This window comes from Copadichromis virginalis, linkage group LG18 (genome assembly GCF_057382275.1).
Source record: "Copadichromis virginalis isolate Kocher_CV1m ecotype Utaka linkage group LG18, C_Virginalis_male_GT1.1, whole genome shotgun sequence".
Lineage (NCBI taxonomy): Eukaryota > Metazoa > Chordata > Actinopteri > Cichliformes > Cichlidae > Copadichromis > Copadichromis virginalis.
Window position 1 is genome coordinate 20,011,799 of NC_140635.1, and position 13,376 is coordinate 20,025,174.

A 13,376-nucleotide genomic window follows, 5' to 3' on the forward strand; every position below is an offset into this window, starting at 1 on the left:
GGCTACAGGTTGGATGTTTCGAGCAGCAGAAGACCACACCAGGTGGCGTTACAAAAGCAGATATGAAGATATGAGGCTCTCAAATCTGCAGCAACTGTGTGATGCTGTCATATGAGGAATGTTTCCAGCACCTTGTTGAATCTACTAATCTAACTGAAGACAGTTCTGAAAGCAGATGGGAGTTCAACCCAGTACCAGTAAGGTTTAGCTAATAAAGAGTCCATTTAATGTATTTTGCGTGCAGTAAACCAGACTTTTGCTCCTTTATTTCTTTCAATTTTTTCCCACATAAGCAGTTTGTTTTGTTTTTTTTAAATCAAAACTAACACTTAAGCCTCGAAAGTACAGTATCAAAAACAGCTTACTGATATTGAGGAAGTAAAACTGCATTTTCCCACAGTGCTGGCGCTAGTGTTAGTTACATGGTCAAGTCATATTTTTAAATCCACAAAGGGGAAATTAAAAATTCTCCCATAAACAACAAAACATTTTTTAGCACGTGCTCTGGAGAATCAACATGTGATGAGGAATGGGCTTCCCAAGAATGACTTATCAAAACACCACCGACTTATAGTGATCAGCCACAACACTAAAACTATGGCTGAAAAGAATAACAATCATCTTGTTCCAATGAAATGTTTTGCAGAAGTTACTTTGGCTGTGAATCTCTCGGCTACATATTACCACAGACCAAGATACACCTAAAGCACCTGCCACAACACAAAAACTGCACAAGAGACTTGACAAACAACCCAAGGTGTTGAACTGTCTTTACCTCCCCAGACTCAAGTTAGGTGCTCTGGTACAAGTTCAATCAAAATCAAAATTTATTTATATAGCACATATTAAAACAACAATGTTGACCACAGTGCTTCACAGTCAGTACTGTTCACAACATACATGATGTCCCACAAGCCCCAAAGGATCTGCTACCAAAACCTTGTTCAAGACACCACAGCCCTAGAGAGTTTTATTTTTCTGTTCGCAAGGAGATGACTAAGATTTTAACATAAACACAAAATCTTTGAACATAAACATTTTTAAAGTTAGTGTAAGTGTAAGTTTGCAGACAGGAAATACTGGAAAACTTGCAGTCAGCTCCAGCTTCCTCACGAGCAGCTGCAATGTTGAAGGGGAACTCTTTTGTTAATGGGCCTAAAATCTAGTTTACAAGCGACACAGGCTAAACACTCCAGTGACAAGAGCTTATTTAGGTAATGCAAATGCTGAGCGCCAGACTTCCCATGCTGTGAGCTTTGCTACACCTACATGGCCCTGATACCCAGCCTAGAAGCAGTTCTGCATACTTTCACCACAAGATTGGTGAACCTGAAGTCAGAATTACTGAGAGCACTGATGATAGGAAAGAAGCTGATTGGACAGTGATTGGAAGATACATCCCAATGTCAGCCATTAGTACCAGATAATAATCTGTGGTCGAACCAGTGGAAATGTAGGCCGGTTCTCAAATGACACTCAGGAGCCTGCTGGTGAGAAAGAGGAAAATGACCCCATCAGTACAGTTTGGGTTGTTAAACTGGTTCTGTTCTGAAAATGTGAAAATAGTTCCCTTGGTAATACTTAATAATTTAAGCACTTAGCATCTAATATTTAATTCAACGGTATTAAATGAGATGCACCTGCTGACGATGTCATCATAGTTTGTGCTTTCTATGATAATCTGATTTTGTAGTTCCCAGAGGAAGCACCTGTCAGGTTTGCATCCAGCCAGAAACTGATCTGTGTTGTGAAAAAGCCCCTAAAACGACAGAGATGTGCAGTGATTAGGCTTGTTGTGTTGTTCTCAGTGACAAAATCAAATCAATCTTCAAAAGGGTAAATAGGAACTGAAATGTCCTCATGCTACGTTGCCAGATTGTTGGCTACACCCATGAGTCATGGTCAGAAATTTATATGTGCTCATCATTGCCATGCGTGTCAAGATAATTTTGGCCTTTTCTTGATTTCTTTGAACTATTCTTTTTCCAGGGCAGAATGATTGGACAACATACATCTTTAGTGACTTTACAAAACAAGAATCGGGTGGGCAAGTTTGAATTTGTTTTGTATTTTCTCTAATCCTCACAGAGTCAAAGTATATATACAGGCTTAAATATATCTTCTGCTTGTGCTGTGTTAGTGTCTGCATATCATTGGATGATGGTAATCTTCCTGCCCCTGGCTATCATGAGTCTTGGTGAGACGGGTTTCCATGCCAACAGCGCCCTTGTAGCCTCTGGTGCCAACAGTAGCGCAAGTCCTTGGGTGTGATTGTGGTCCGCATCTTCGTGCCCGGAGTAGATTATGGTTTCACCTGAAGACGGTCTGGTCTGGCCGCTTCCGATCCATCGGGTCTCACATAGTCTGAGAACCTTGATGCTGTATCTTCTCATCTCATTGGCCACCTGCGCTGACTTCCCACTTTCGTTCAGGGTTCTGATGTTACAGGTCCCTATCCTGGTCTTGGCATTGGTCGTAAGAAGACTTGTCGGCGAGCTTGCTTTCACCGGCACGCATCATGGGCCCCACTGAAGAGGAGTCTTCCTGTCCAGGCAGTTGTCGGGATGTACTTGTTGTTGCAGTTTCTGTAGCATGGCTTTTTTTTAGAGGATGGGCTTGCTAGCCCCACACCCAACCCTCCTCTTTTCTCATCCTGGATTTGGGACCAGGCAATGGCGGAGTTGGCTCTTATATATATATATTCTCTCAAATCTTTTAAGAAGTGTGCTGAAGGTTCTACAAAATCTCTTAACTTGACAAGGCCAAGGCGTATTTACAGAAATTGAGCTATTTGGCTACAATGACCAGAGGTGGGTTTGGAGGGGTAAAGGTGAGGCTTTCAAATATAATAACACTTTACCAGCTCTCCAGCATGGTGGTGGTGCTCTGGGGTTGTTTCGCTGCCAGTTGTATTGGTATATTGCACAAAGTGGATGAAATAATAAAAGAGGACTACCTCCATATTCTTCACCTTCACCTCAAACCAACAGCTAGACGGGTGTTGGGGCTTCCAACAGGACAATGATCCCTAATACACATGAAAACTGTTTTTTGTAAATGATAGAGCAGACCACAAGTAAACCGACAGAAATAAAAAAATGACCTCACTGGTAGGTCGCCTAAGCAATTCCTGCAGCAGGTGACTTAACAGGAACGGAAGAAAAATATCACTGGGCCATCCGCCTGAGCGTACATGTAGAAGCTGGTATTTTATGAAGAGTCCGCCAACTCTTTGAAAGTGCCAGTTTGCTGAAGCACCCCTTTAAAATACTGTCCACATATTTGAAGCAGTATCAACAAAGATACTGTCTTTAGATTTTCTCAGTACGTAGTTTATCACTGACATCCTCCAGTTTGCAGTCAGATATTTCCTTTAAGAATTGAATGTCCAATAGAGGCCTGCGTGATGTGACCAGGCCCGAATGTTTACCTCTCACCCCAACTATGTGACTGGAGTTGTGGAGTGGGTGGGCCCCCGTGATGATGTGTTCACAAGGTCCACACTGTCCAGAAAATCCTGTGCACACCTAGTTCCACCCACCATCCCTCTCTCTCCTGCTTGCTTTCCCCTCACCTTTCTCCCTTCTGTGCTCCCCCGTACTCTTCTCCTGCTCCCCTCACAGACTCAGCTATTCGTTAAGAGACTCTGCTTGAGGAGTTTTTGGAGACGCTCGTCGCTTGCAGCCGCCATGGTTCATAACAGCAGCAGCATCTGCAGAGTTGCCCTGCTGGTACTCTTCAGCCTCCTGGTAGCCTTCGTCCATGCAGGTAAAACCTCTAGTTCTGAGTAACATATATATATATGTATGTATATTTGTGGAATACATTTGTGGAATACACAATAAAGATCACCTGGTTGCACAGAAGTTAATGGAGGTGGAAATGTTTCAGAACGAAACATGCAAAACCGCAAAGAAAGCATCAGCCTGTCGCATTTTAAATGTGGGCAAATTAATTTCTTACATTTTTTTAAGTAGGTCGAGGTGATTTCTTTACAGACACTGAGATAATTTCATAATCTCCATAAAGAAGAAAGTATTTTCTTTTATTATAGCTGAGCTTTTCTTATATATGAGTACATTTTTAGGGTTTTTAGACAATGTTGCCTGCGTTTCTCACAGCTCTCAAACAAAAAACTTTGTGTATTCATGTCATTTTTCCCACAAAGGCACACTGAGGGCCTGATGTGTGTGTCGGCGGCTTGATGTAAATGATGCAGTTGTGAGAACTGAGAGAGCTGTGAAAGCTGCTCTTTGACGAACAGGATGACTCAGTTGCTTTGCCTGATGTTCGTATGAAACTCAAACCCGCCGCCCTCTCACTCGAGCTAAGCTGAAGTGATTCAGCGTAGTGCTGGTTTGGATTTTGGTACCTCTGGAGTGCATTTTATGTGCGTGAAGAGAATTTAGAGATGGTAAGAAGAACATTTCACACAAAAACTGTTGGTTTTCTGAATAAGGGCTATTTTGGATTGACAATCTGAAATAGCCCTTGACAGATTGCCACATCACTGCTCTTTCTTTCACTTTCTCTTACCTCTGCCAGTGTTTCCTTGGAATATATCTCAGATTCACTCGAGAAAACCTCGGGAGACTGTAGACTGGCTCTCAGGCCTAGAGGTCAGAGTAGCAGTCAAGAGGGCAATGGGGCAACAAGGTCCTCCCTGTCTTGTATGGGAAAGAGGCAAAGAAAAATGTGTGACCTGTCACCGATTACACAACACCTACATATATTGTGAAAGACAAGTCTGCAGGAGTTATGACTTGCCTACAGCTTTTTACATTTTGTGGGCTGTTCTAACTTTGGAGGGTGCAGTTGCAAGGTGAAAGCATGTCTTCTATGCCTGCCAACACTGACGAATGAATGCTTTGTTGGATCACAGAGCAAAAAAAAAACTCCCGCCAGGAGGTGTGCTAATAAGGCCAAGTCGTCATGGCTACAGGTTGCATCTCTGCTGACTTCATATATAAATTTGCAGTGGCACGACTGCATTGGCATACAGCAGTGTCGTCAATTGTTGTCACAAGTCTTGACCACAACATCATCCAAGATGAGCGTGACAGGCAGCTTCATTGGTTGACTCAGCATAGGAAACACACAGAGAAATGTCAAATAAGAAGTTTAAGCAAAAACAGTGTGATAATTACTCACATACACTCAGTGTTAAAAATCGTAGCCTTGACAGTGGTGTAGTTGTGTAATGTGAAAATGGAAAACAAAGTCTCTTCAGGCTGTCCTTGTTTCAGAGTAAAATCCAAAACACACACCAATTGTTTTTCAAATATTTTACTGTGGAAAATGTGTCCACCTACTGTGGTATTTTAAGATGGCGAAGCGAGGGCACACAACACCACCGGTGTCATGTCTGGGCTGCATTACTTGTGGTTTTCGATGCTCTGCCAGGTTGCTTTACACATGCATTCGTCTGCGTGCTTTGTCACCTGTCTGACTTGTGTGAAATCCTGAGCAAGGAGGCCAGGGGCCCCAACAAATGGGCCTCTGTGCTTTTTAGTGTCTGAAATCAGCCCTGCCCACAGCCTGCCAAACGCGTAGCGAGTCTGTGCTATATAAGAAGAAAGGCTAACGTCTGGAGTTGTGTATCTTTAAAAAGAGAGAAACAAGCAAAGATTTTTTTCCACCCTGAAAAACGCGATGTACACATATGCACGCAGTGAGCGCTACTACTGTGAGCAGGAAACTGCACGTAAATGACAGATGCAGCAAATATGTTACAAATTAAAATTCATATATGTAATTTCATTTGATTTGTTAGAAGGTTCAAAAAACAAAATATCTTTTCCTGGTTCACACTTCACATGGTTAAATCGGACAGACAAAACTGTCATTTTATATATATAGCACACATGTTAACACAACTCAAGGCTGCTGTTGCTGTTTGTTGCTCTGAATGCTCTGTGGGCTTAAAATGAAAATAACTTCTTTCTAAAACTCATTTTTATTTTTAGAAATGAAAACTCCTCATAGCACTGGTGCGTGCTGCTACTTTCAGAAAACAGTGCGAACTTGCTCTAACAAAAAGGTGAACAACAAATAAGATGTCCAACGTCAGAACTGTTTCACAGGCACTTCATTATATATATATCAAAATGAACTGTGCTGGTTTTTTAATGGGAGTAGTACAAACTGTGCCATGATGTGCCATTGCAAAATGCAGCTCTGTGAGACTCTGTAGGTATACCTTAAAAATCATAAATGCTTTATAATGAATTATTCCATTAACTATGAACTAATTATGCACTCGTGTATTGCAGTTTAACAGCTAAATGTTGTGCATGAATGGTTACAATATCAAAAACTCTAATAATATAAATCCAAACTTGACTAATTATCACAATAACAATCACCACGTTAATAGAGATTATAATCCATTTATAAGAAAACCATTGGAGTGGTCATGTGAAAGAACTGTGAGTCCAAACATGCTGAGGCACAGACAGTAGATAATATTTTTTTTCTCTAGTGGCTCCCTGACTAGATTCAAACCCTACCTCATGGAAACAAACCCAACGGAAAACATGTTATTATTTTTTTAACCTTCTTATTAAATCATTCTGTCCAGAAGGTGCAGCCTTTCACACATAGAGAATATTTAATAAACAAGTTTGTTTGACATCCAGTGCCCAGCCACTGGCTGGCTAGAGCCTGTCCGGTTGTTACTGGTTGCAGCCTGCTGCCCTGCGTGACCGCACAAGCTGCCTTTTGTGCCCTCGGCTGAAGGCCTCATTGATGCCTGAGCTGGCCACAGGCCCGGGCCTCCAAACCTTCAGCCAGCTACAGGACAGGAAGCTGCACACAACTCTGAGTCAATACTGACATCAGGCTGCGTATCAGAATTTCAGAGATACTGCCGCTAACAAGACATGATATGATGTGCACTAGTTTCAGTAATTTTGTCGTGTTTTCCCTTCTGTTAGCAACTAAATAAGGTGCATTTGAGCCTGAAATAAGGATGAAGGAGCTTCCTGAGGGCATCAAAGGCCACAAAGTAAATATGTAGGGTCAAATAGCTGAGTGTAAATATGTTTGCATTACGGTTTTTTGGTATGCGCAGAGTTGAGGACAGAATAATTGAATCTGTGAGGGTCTGAATGGGTGGGCTTGTCTACATCGAGCTTATTTTTTAAGCAGAGATGATGATCAGTTTTTCCCCCTCTAACTTCTAAAAAACATCTGTACAGCTGTTCGATTGCCAAAGCTGTTACCAAGCCGTTAAAGTGGTTTAAACTCTCCAAGTGAGCATTTCCTAAACTCTAAAAATTGGTTAGGAAACACAAAAAATTAAGTCCAGAGAGACATCGTGTTTTTCTGGCTACTGCAGCAGTGTGAAAAGTCTCAGGGTGACTACATGCTCAGAGCAGAGGAATGCCAGACAAAGAAGATTTGGGATGGAAGGAGAAGAGACGACTGAAGTTGAGAGCAGAGTCGGCAAATCACTTCATCTCCTACAGGATGTTTGTTTGTTTGTTCTGTTTAAGATTGGCTGAACCCTTTTGGGGGAAAAGAAACATGTTGAGAGACTCTACCTGGACCTCAAACGGATAAAATGTTCATCTTCTACAAAGAGATCTTTATACCCAGACCTGAGCTGTTAACCCAGTGAGACAAGAGAGACGCTGTTGGAGTCCTTACAGAAAGCCCCATGCATGCAGTTTTGCATCCCAACTAACACAAAGACAAGCAGGTCCGTTAGCAAACCTGGCGCCTCGTCAGTGAAAGACTCCATCCATCCATCTTCATCCGCTTTATCCGAGGCCGGGTCGCGGGGGCAGCAGCCTAAGCAAAGAGGCCCAGACCTCCCTCTCCCCAGCCACCTCCTCCAGCTTATCCGGGGGAATACCAAGGCGTTCCCAGGCCAGCCGAGAGATATAATCTCTCCAGCGTGTCCTGGGTCTGCCCCGGGGCCTCCTCCCGGTGGGACATGCCTGGAACACCTCACCCAGGAGGCGCCCAGGGGGCATCCTTGTCAGATGCCCGAACCACCTCAGCTGGCTCCTTTCGATGTGGAGCAGCAGCTGCTCTACTCTGAGCCCCTCCCGGATGGCCGAACGTCTCACCCTATCTCTAAGGGAGAGGCCAGCCACCCTTCAGAGGAAGCTCATTTCTGCTGCTTGTATCCGCGATCTCGTTCTTTCGGTCACTACCCACAGCTCGTGGCCATAGGTGAGGGTAGGGACGTAGATCGACCGGTAAATTGAGAGCTTCGCTTTTACACTCAGCTCCCTCTTCACCACGACGGACCGGTGCAGCGTCCGCATTACTGCAGCTGCAGCCCCAATCCGTCTGTCGATCTCCGGCTCCCTTCTCCCATCACTCGTGAACAAGACCCCGAGATACTTGAACTCCTCCACTTGGGGCAGGAACTATTCCCCGACCCGGAGTGGGCACTCCACCCTTTTCCGGCTGAGAACCATGGCCTCAGATTTGGAGGTGCTGATCCTCATTCCTGCTGCTTCACACTCGGCTGCGAACCGTTCCAGTGCGAGCTGGAGGCCCTCACCCGATGAAGCCAACAGAACCACATCATCCGCAAAAATCAGAGATGAGATTCTGAGGCCACCAAAGCGAAAGCCCTCCGCCACTTGGCTGCGCCTAGAAATCCTGTCCATAAAAATTATGAACAGAACCGGAGACAAAGGGCAGCCCTGGCGGAGCCCATCACCCACCGGGAACGAGTCCGACTTATTGCCGGCAATGCGAACCAAGCTCTTGCAACGGTTGTATAGGGATCGAATGGCCCGTAGCAATGGGCCAGACACCCCATACTCCCGCAACACCTCCCACAGGACACCCCGAGGGACACGGTCGAATGCCTTCTCCAAGTCCACAAAACACATGTAGACTGGTTGGGCAAACTCCCATGCACCCTCAAGTATCCTGGAGAGGATAAAGAGCTGGTCCAGTGTTCCGCGACCAGGACGAAAACCGCATTGTTCTTCCTGTATCCGAGGTTCGACTAGCGGACGAACTCTCCTTTCCAGCACCCTGGCATAGACTTTCCCAGGGAGGCTGAGGAGTGTGATCCCCCTGTAGTTGGAACACACCCTCCGGTCCCCCTTCTTAAAGATGGGGACCACCACCCCGGTCTGCCAGTCCACAGGTACTGCCCCTGATCTCCACGCAACATTGCAGAGGCGTGTCAACCAGGACAGCCCTACAACGTCCAGAGCCTTCAGGAACTCGGGGCGGACCTCATCAACACCAGGGGCTCTACCACTAAGGAGTTGTTTAACTGCCTCAGTGACCTCGCCCCCGGAAATTGGCGGGTCATTCCCCTCATCCCCAGACTCTGCTTCCTCCTCGGAAGACGTGTCAGTGGGATTAAGGAGGTCCTCGAAGTATTCCTTCCACCGCCTGACAATTTTCTCAGTCGACGTCAGCAGCGCTCCGCCAGCACTATACACAGTGCAGGTAGAGCACCGCTTTCCCCTCCTGAGACACCTGACGGTTTGCCAGAATCTCTTTGAGGCAGTCCGAAAGTCTTTTTCCATGGCCTCTCCGAACTCCTCCCACACCCGAGTTTTTGCTTCAGCCACTGCCCGAGCCGCATTCCGCTTGGCCTGTCGATATCTGTCGGCTGCCTCCGGAGTCGCACAGGCTAACCAAGCCCGATAGGACTCCTTCTTCAGCCTGGTGGCTCTCTTCACCTCTGGTGTCCACCATTTGGTTCGGGGATTACCACCACGGCAGGCACCAACCACCTTGCAGCAGCTTCGGCAATGGAGACGCTGAACATGGTCCATTCGGACTCAATGTCCCCAGTCTCCCTCGGAATGCTGTTGAAGCTCTGCCGGAGGTGTGCGTTGAAGAGCTCGCGGACTGGGGCCTCTGCTAGACGTTCCCAGCACACCCTCACTACGCGTTGTAGTGCCACGTGCACTTATGGACACTCTTATGTTCGAACAGGGTGTTCGTTATGGCCAAACTGTGATTAGCACAGAAGTCCAATAACAAAGCACCGCTCGGGTTCAGATCAGGGAGGCCGTTCCTCCCAATCACGCCCCTCCAGGTCTCGCTGTCGTTACCCACGTGAGCATTGAAGTCTCCCAGCACCCCCCCCCCCCCCACCCCCCCACCCCACCCCCCAGGGACTCTAAGAAGGCTGGGTACTCCGAACTGCCACTCGGCGCATAAGCGCAGATGACAGTCAGGACCCGTTCCCCGACCCTAAGGCGCAGGGAACAAACCCTCTCGTCCACCGGGAAAAACCCCAACGTACCGGCAGCAAGCCGAGGAGATATTAGAATACCCACCCCAGCCCGCCGCCTCTCACCAGGGGCAACTCCAGACTGAGACAGAGTCCAGCCCCTCTCCAGGAGACTGGTTCCAGAGCCCAAGCCATGCGTAGAGGTGAGCCCGACTATATCTAGCCGGTACCTCTCAACCTCACGCACTAACTCAGGCTCCTTCCCCACCAGAGAGGTGACATTCCATGTCCCCATTGCCAGTCTTGGCAGCCGGGGGTCAGTCCGCCAGGGCCTCCGCTCCTGGCCGCCACCCGGCACACAATGCACCCGACCCCTATGGCGCCTCCTGCGGGTGGTGGGCCTGCGGGAGGATGGGCCCATGTCTCCTCTTCGGGCTGTGCCCGGCTGGGCCCCATGGACTAAGGCCCGGCCACAGACGCTCGCCCTCGGGCACCCTCCCCGGGCCTGGCTCCAGGGCGGGGCCCCGGTAACCCTATTTGCCATGGGAGACCCTACCAGGGGGCAAAAGCCCCCAGACAACATAGCCCCTGGGATCCCTGGGACACACAAACCCCTCCACCACGATAAGGTAGCGATTCAAGGAGGAGCAGTGAAAGACTTCAGTAAGAAAACATGCAATCATAGCTGATGCAGCACATCAGCCATGTCTTTTCTTTTTTTTTTTAAATAAAAGCTATCCTTGTTGTCCTTTTTCTGCAGACACTGTTTTAGACACTGCCCCAGCAACTAGGGACAACCAAGACACCGTGTCTGGAGATGAGCCACCCAGCGACACCACCCCCAAAACCCACTACTTAACAGACCATCCCTCCACCATCGACTATGATGATGCCACAGAAGTTTTCAACGAAGAGGAAGGTAAAGTTGTCCCATTTTTGACTGATCAACATGCACACAACCACCAAATAAATTTTCTTTCCTAATTGTGTGTGTGTATATATATATATATATATATATATAAATAAATAAATATATATGCCTGTGTGCAGGGGCCATGGGGCCAGGGGCCATCACAGCCATAGTTATAGCAGTCTTCCTGGGAGCATCTGTCCTCCTCGCTCTCATCGTCATCACACTCAGGAAGTTCACCGCCTCCTAGAGGAAACACATATGGTTTATGTGTGTGTGTGTGTGTGTGTGTGTGTGTGTGCGTGTGTGTGTGTGTGTGTGTGTGTGTGTGTGTGTGTGTGTGTGTGTGTGTGTGTGTGTTGGTAAACCATGACTGTTTGTGTGCCTGTGTTTCTCTGTTGCTTCTCAGTTCCATCTTTGAACTCCAGGCTCGACCTTTGTGTAAAACGTGTCTTTTGCTTTGCTGAAAATTGTGGCAGGGTCCTTAACTGACTATTTGCAGGTTTCCTAAATACTCAAATTGTTGCTCAAACACGTCCACTTGTTGCTGAAGGAACCATCTTAGAAACTGGCTGGCTCTTCCAGTGCAATGCTGTAGCACATTTGTCACTTGTGGGTTGTTGTTTTTTTTTTTAAACATGTTGTTTTCCAGTCATTTCAATGTTTCGCCTTTCTTCAATACATGATTTTGCTTCTATGTTAGCAGGAAGTGTTTGTGGTTATGTTTGTCTGCGTCTTACTTTTCCAATCAGTGAGAAATATATTTGAATTTTTTTTAGCCGTACATGGAAGGTTTTTATTGGTCTTTCTCAGTAATTGTACCTGAGTAATTTTCAAAAATATTTCCAAGGTGTCACCGTGCAAAAGTTTTCAAGTTTGTATTAAACCATTAACAAACATTTGTAGAGTCAAATTAAGAATAGAACATCTTTAAAAGGGGCTTTTTCAATGAAAGTAAACAGACGTGTTGTTTGTACCTGCAGAGCAAATATGCAGTTAGTGCTTGGATGAATGTGCCTTTTGTCTTTGCATGTTTGTGTGGGTTTTTTTGTCTGTCTTTTTTTGCAGGAGGAAAATTAGTATAGTATATTATGAGATATTTTTCTGTACAACCCAGAGTCCTCAGTCATACAGCTGGATGCTGCCATTTTATCATCAAGTCAAAAATTATTAAATCATATTTTAATAGTTTAATGTGTGTGTGTGATTGCACATGATTACTGAATTAACTGTAATTTTTTTTCTTTTAGACATTATACATTTTCGTGTACAGTTACAGACTGTATATAAAAGATGCGCATTTGGGTTTGAAAATTGAAGCCAATTCATTTGGGCTTTAAAGCTGTTTTCTTTATATTGGCCAACAGGGCGCCATGTATCTGATTGCTAAGATGAAGTCAAATTATTTGGGTTTATAAGGAAGGGACCCCACTGGTCCCTCTGTGTTTGACTTCAGTAAACACTTTCCTGATCGGTTTGTACTTAGCTTTCGCTCATATTTACCAAAACATTCACTTTGTAAATTATGGTACCATTTAGATATATAAGCATGATGAAACATGGTATAATCCGTGGCACCTTGTGACTAAAAAGTCATAAGTACCATATGGGCAAGCAATGTCCTTCAGTTCTTATTCACTGCTTGCTCATCACATTTAGTTTCAAAAACTAAACAAGGCAACTGGAAAAAACCTCCTTGCTCAATGCTTTTCATAAAACCAGACAGTGACTCGCATCAGAAATTATTCAATTTTAACTTTTACTATAGAACTAATACTGTTATTTCTTCTTAATTCAGAATATTAATTTTAAAATGTGATATGTGTCTTTAGTAGTTAGTAGTCATCCTGTACTATAGTATATCGTCTTTCACTTCTGATGTTTAAAAAAAAAATCGGGACAGATGAACAAATAATAAACAAATAATAAATGAATTAAGACACACATCATGTCTTAATTTATTTAAACTAAACAAAGCCAAAATTCAGAGGTACTTTGTGAAAAAATCAATACTGAGTTAACAGAGTAAGTAGATAACAGGTGCTGCAACTCAAATACACTTTCAAACTGATCAAATTAACTCATCAGCTGGTGTGTGCTAACTCAGTGACAAGAATTAAGGGCATTTTAGGAAGCAATGATTTTAGGAAAACAGCTGTTGCTTTCCATCAATCTTGAAAGATTTATGAGGCCATTTTCAAACAATTTGAAATTCACCTTTCCAAGGAGAAAACATTAAAGACAGTTGCCAGTCTTCCTCACAGTGGACACCCTGGCAAATTCACCCAAGCCCAGACCGTG

General features: G+C 45.1%; 1 protein-coding gene and 1 long non-coding RNA gene across 2 annotated transcripts; one reads left to right on the plus strand and one right to left on the minus strand.

Moving 5' to 3' along the window:
- Window positions 1-785: 785 nt before the first annotated feature.
- On the minus strand, window positions 786-4,669 carry LOC146687704 (uncharacterized). The gene is made up of 3 exons (XR_014916380.1): window positions 4,537-4,669; window positions 1,641-1,759; window positions 786-1,487 (listed from the first exon to the last, which is right to left on the minus strand). It is a non-coding gene; the product is annotated as an uncharacterized LOC146687704 (long non-coding RNA).
- Window positions 3,652-12,229, plus strand: snorc (secondary ossification center associated regulator of chondrocyte maturation). Its single transcript, XM_085439067.1, has 3 exons — window positions 3,652-3,768; window positions 10,926-11,084; window positions 11,216-12,229. The coding sequence occupies exons 1-3, from the start codon at window positions 3,690-3,692 to the stop codon at window positions 11,323-11,325; spliced, it is 348 nt and encodes a 115-aa protein (XP_085295193.1). The 5' UTR covers window positions 3,652-3,689; the 3' UTR covers window positions 11,326-12,229.
- The last annotated feature ends 1,147 nt before the right edge of the window (window positions 12,230-13,376 follow it).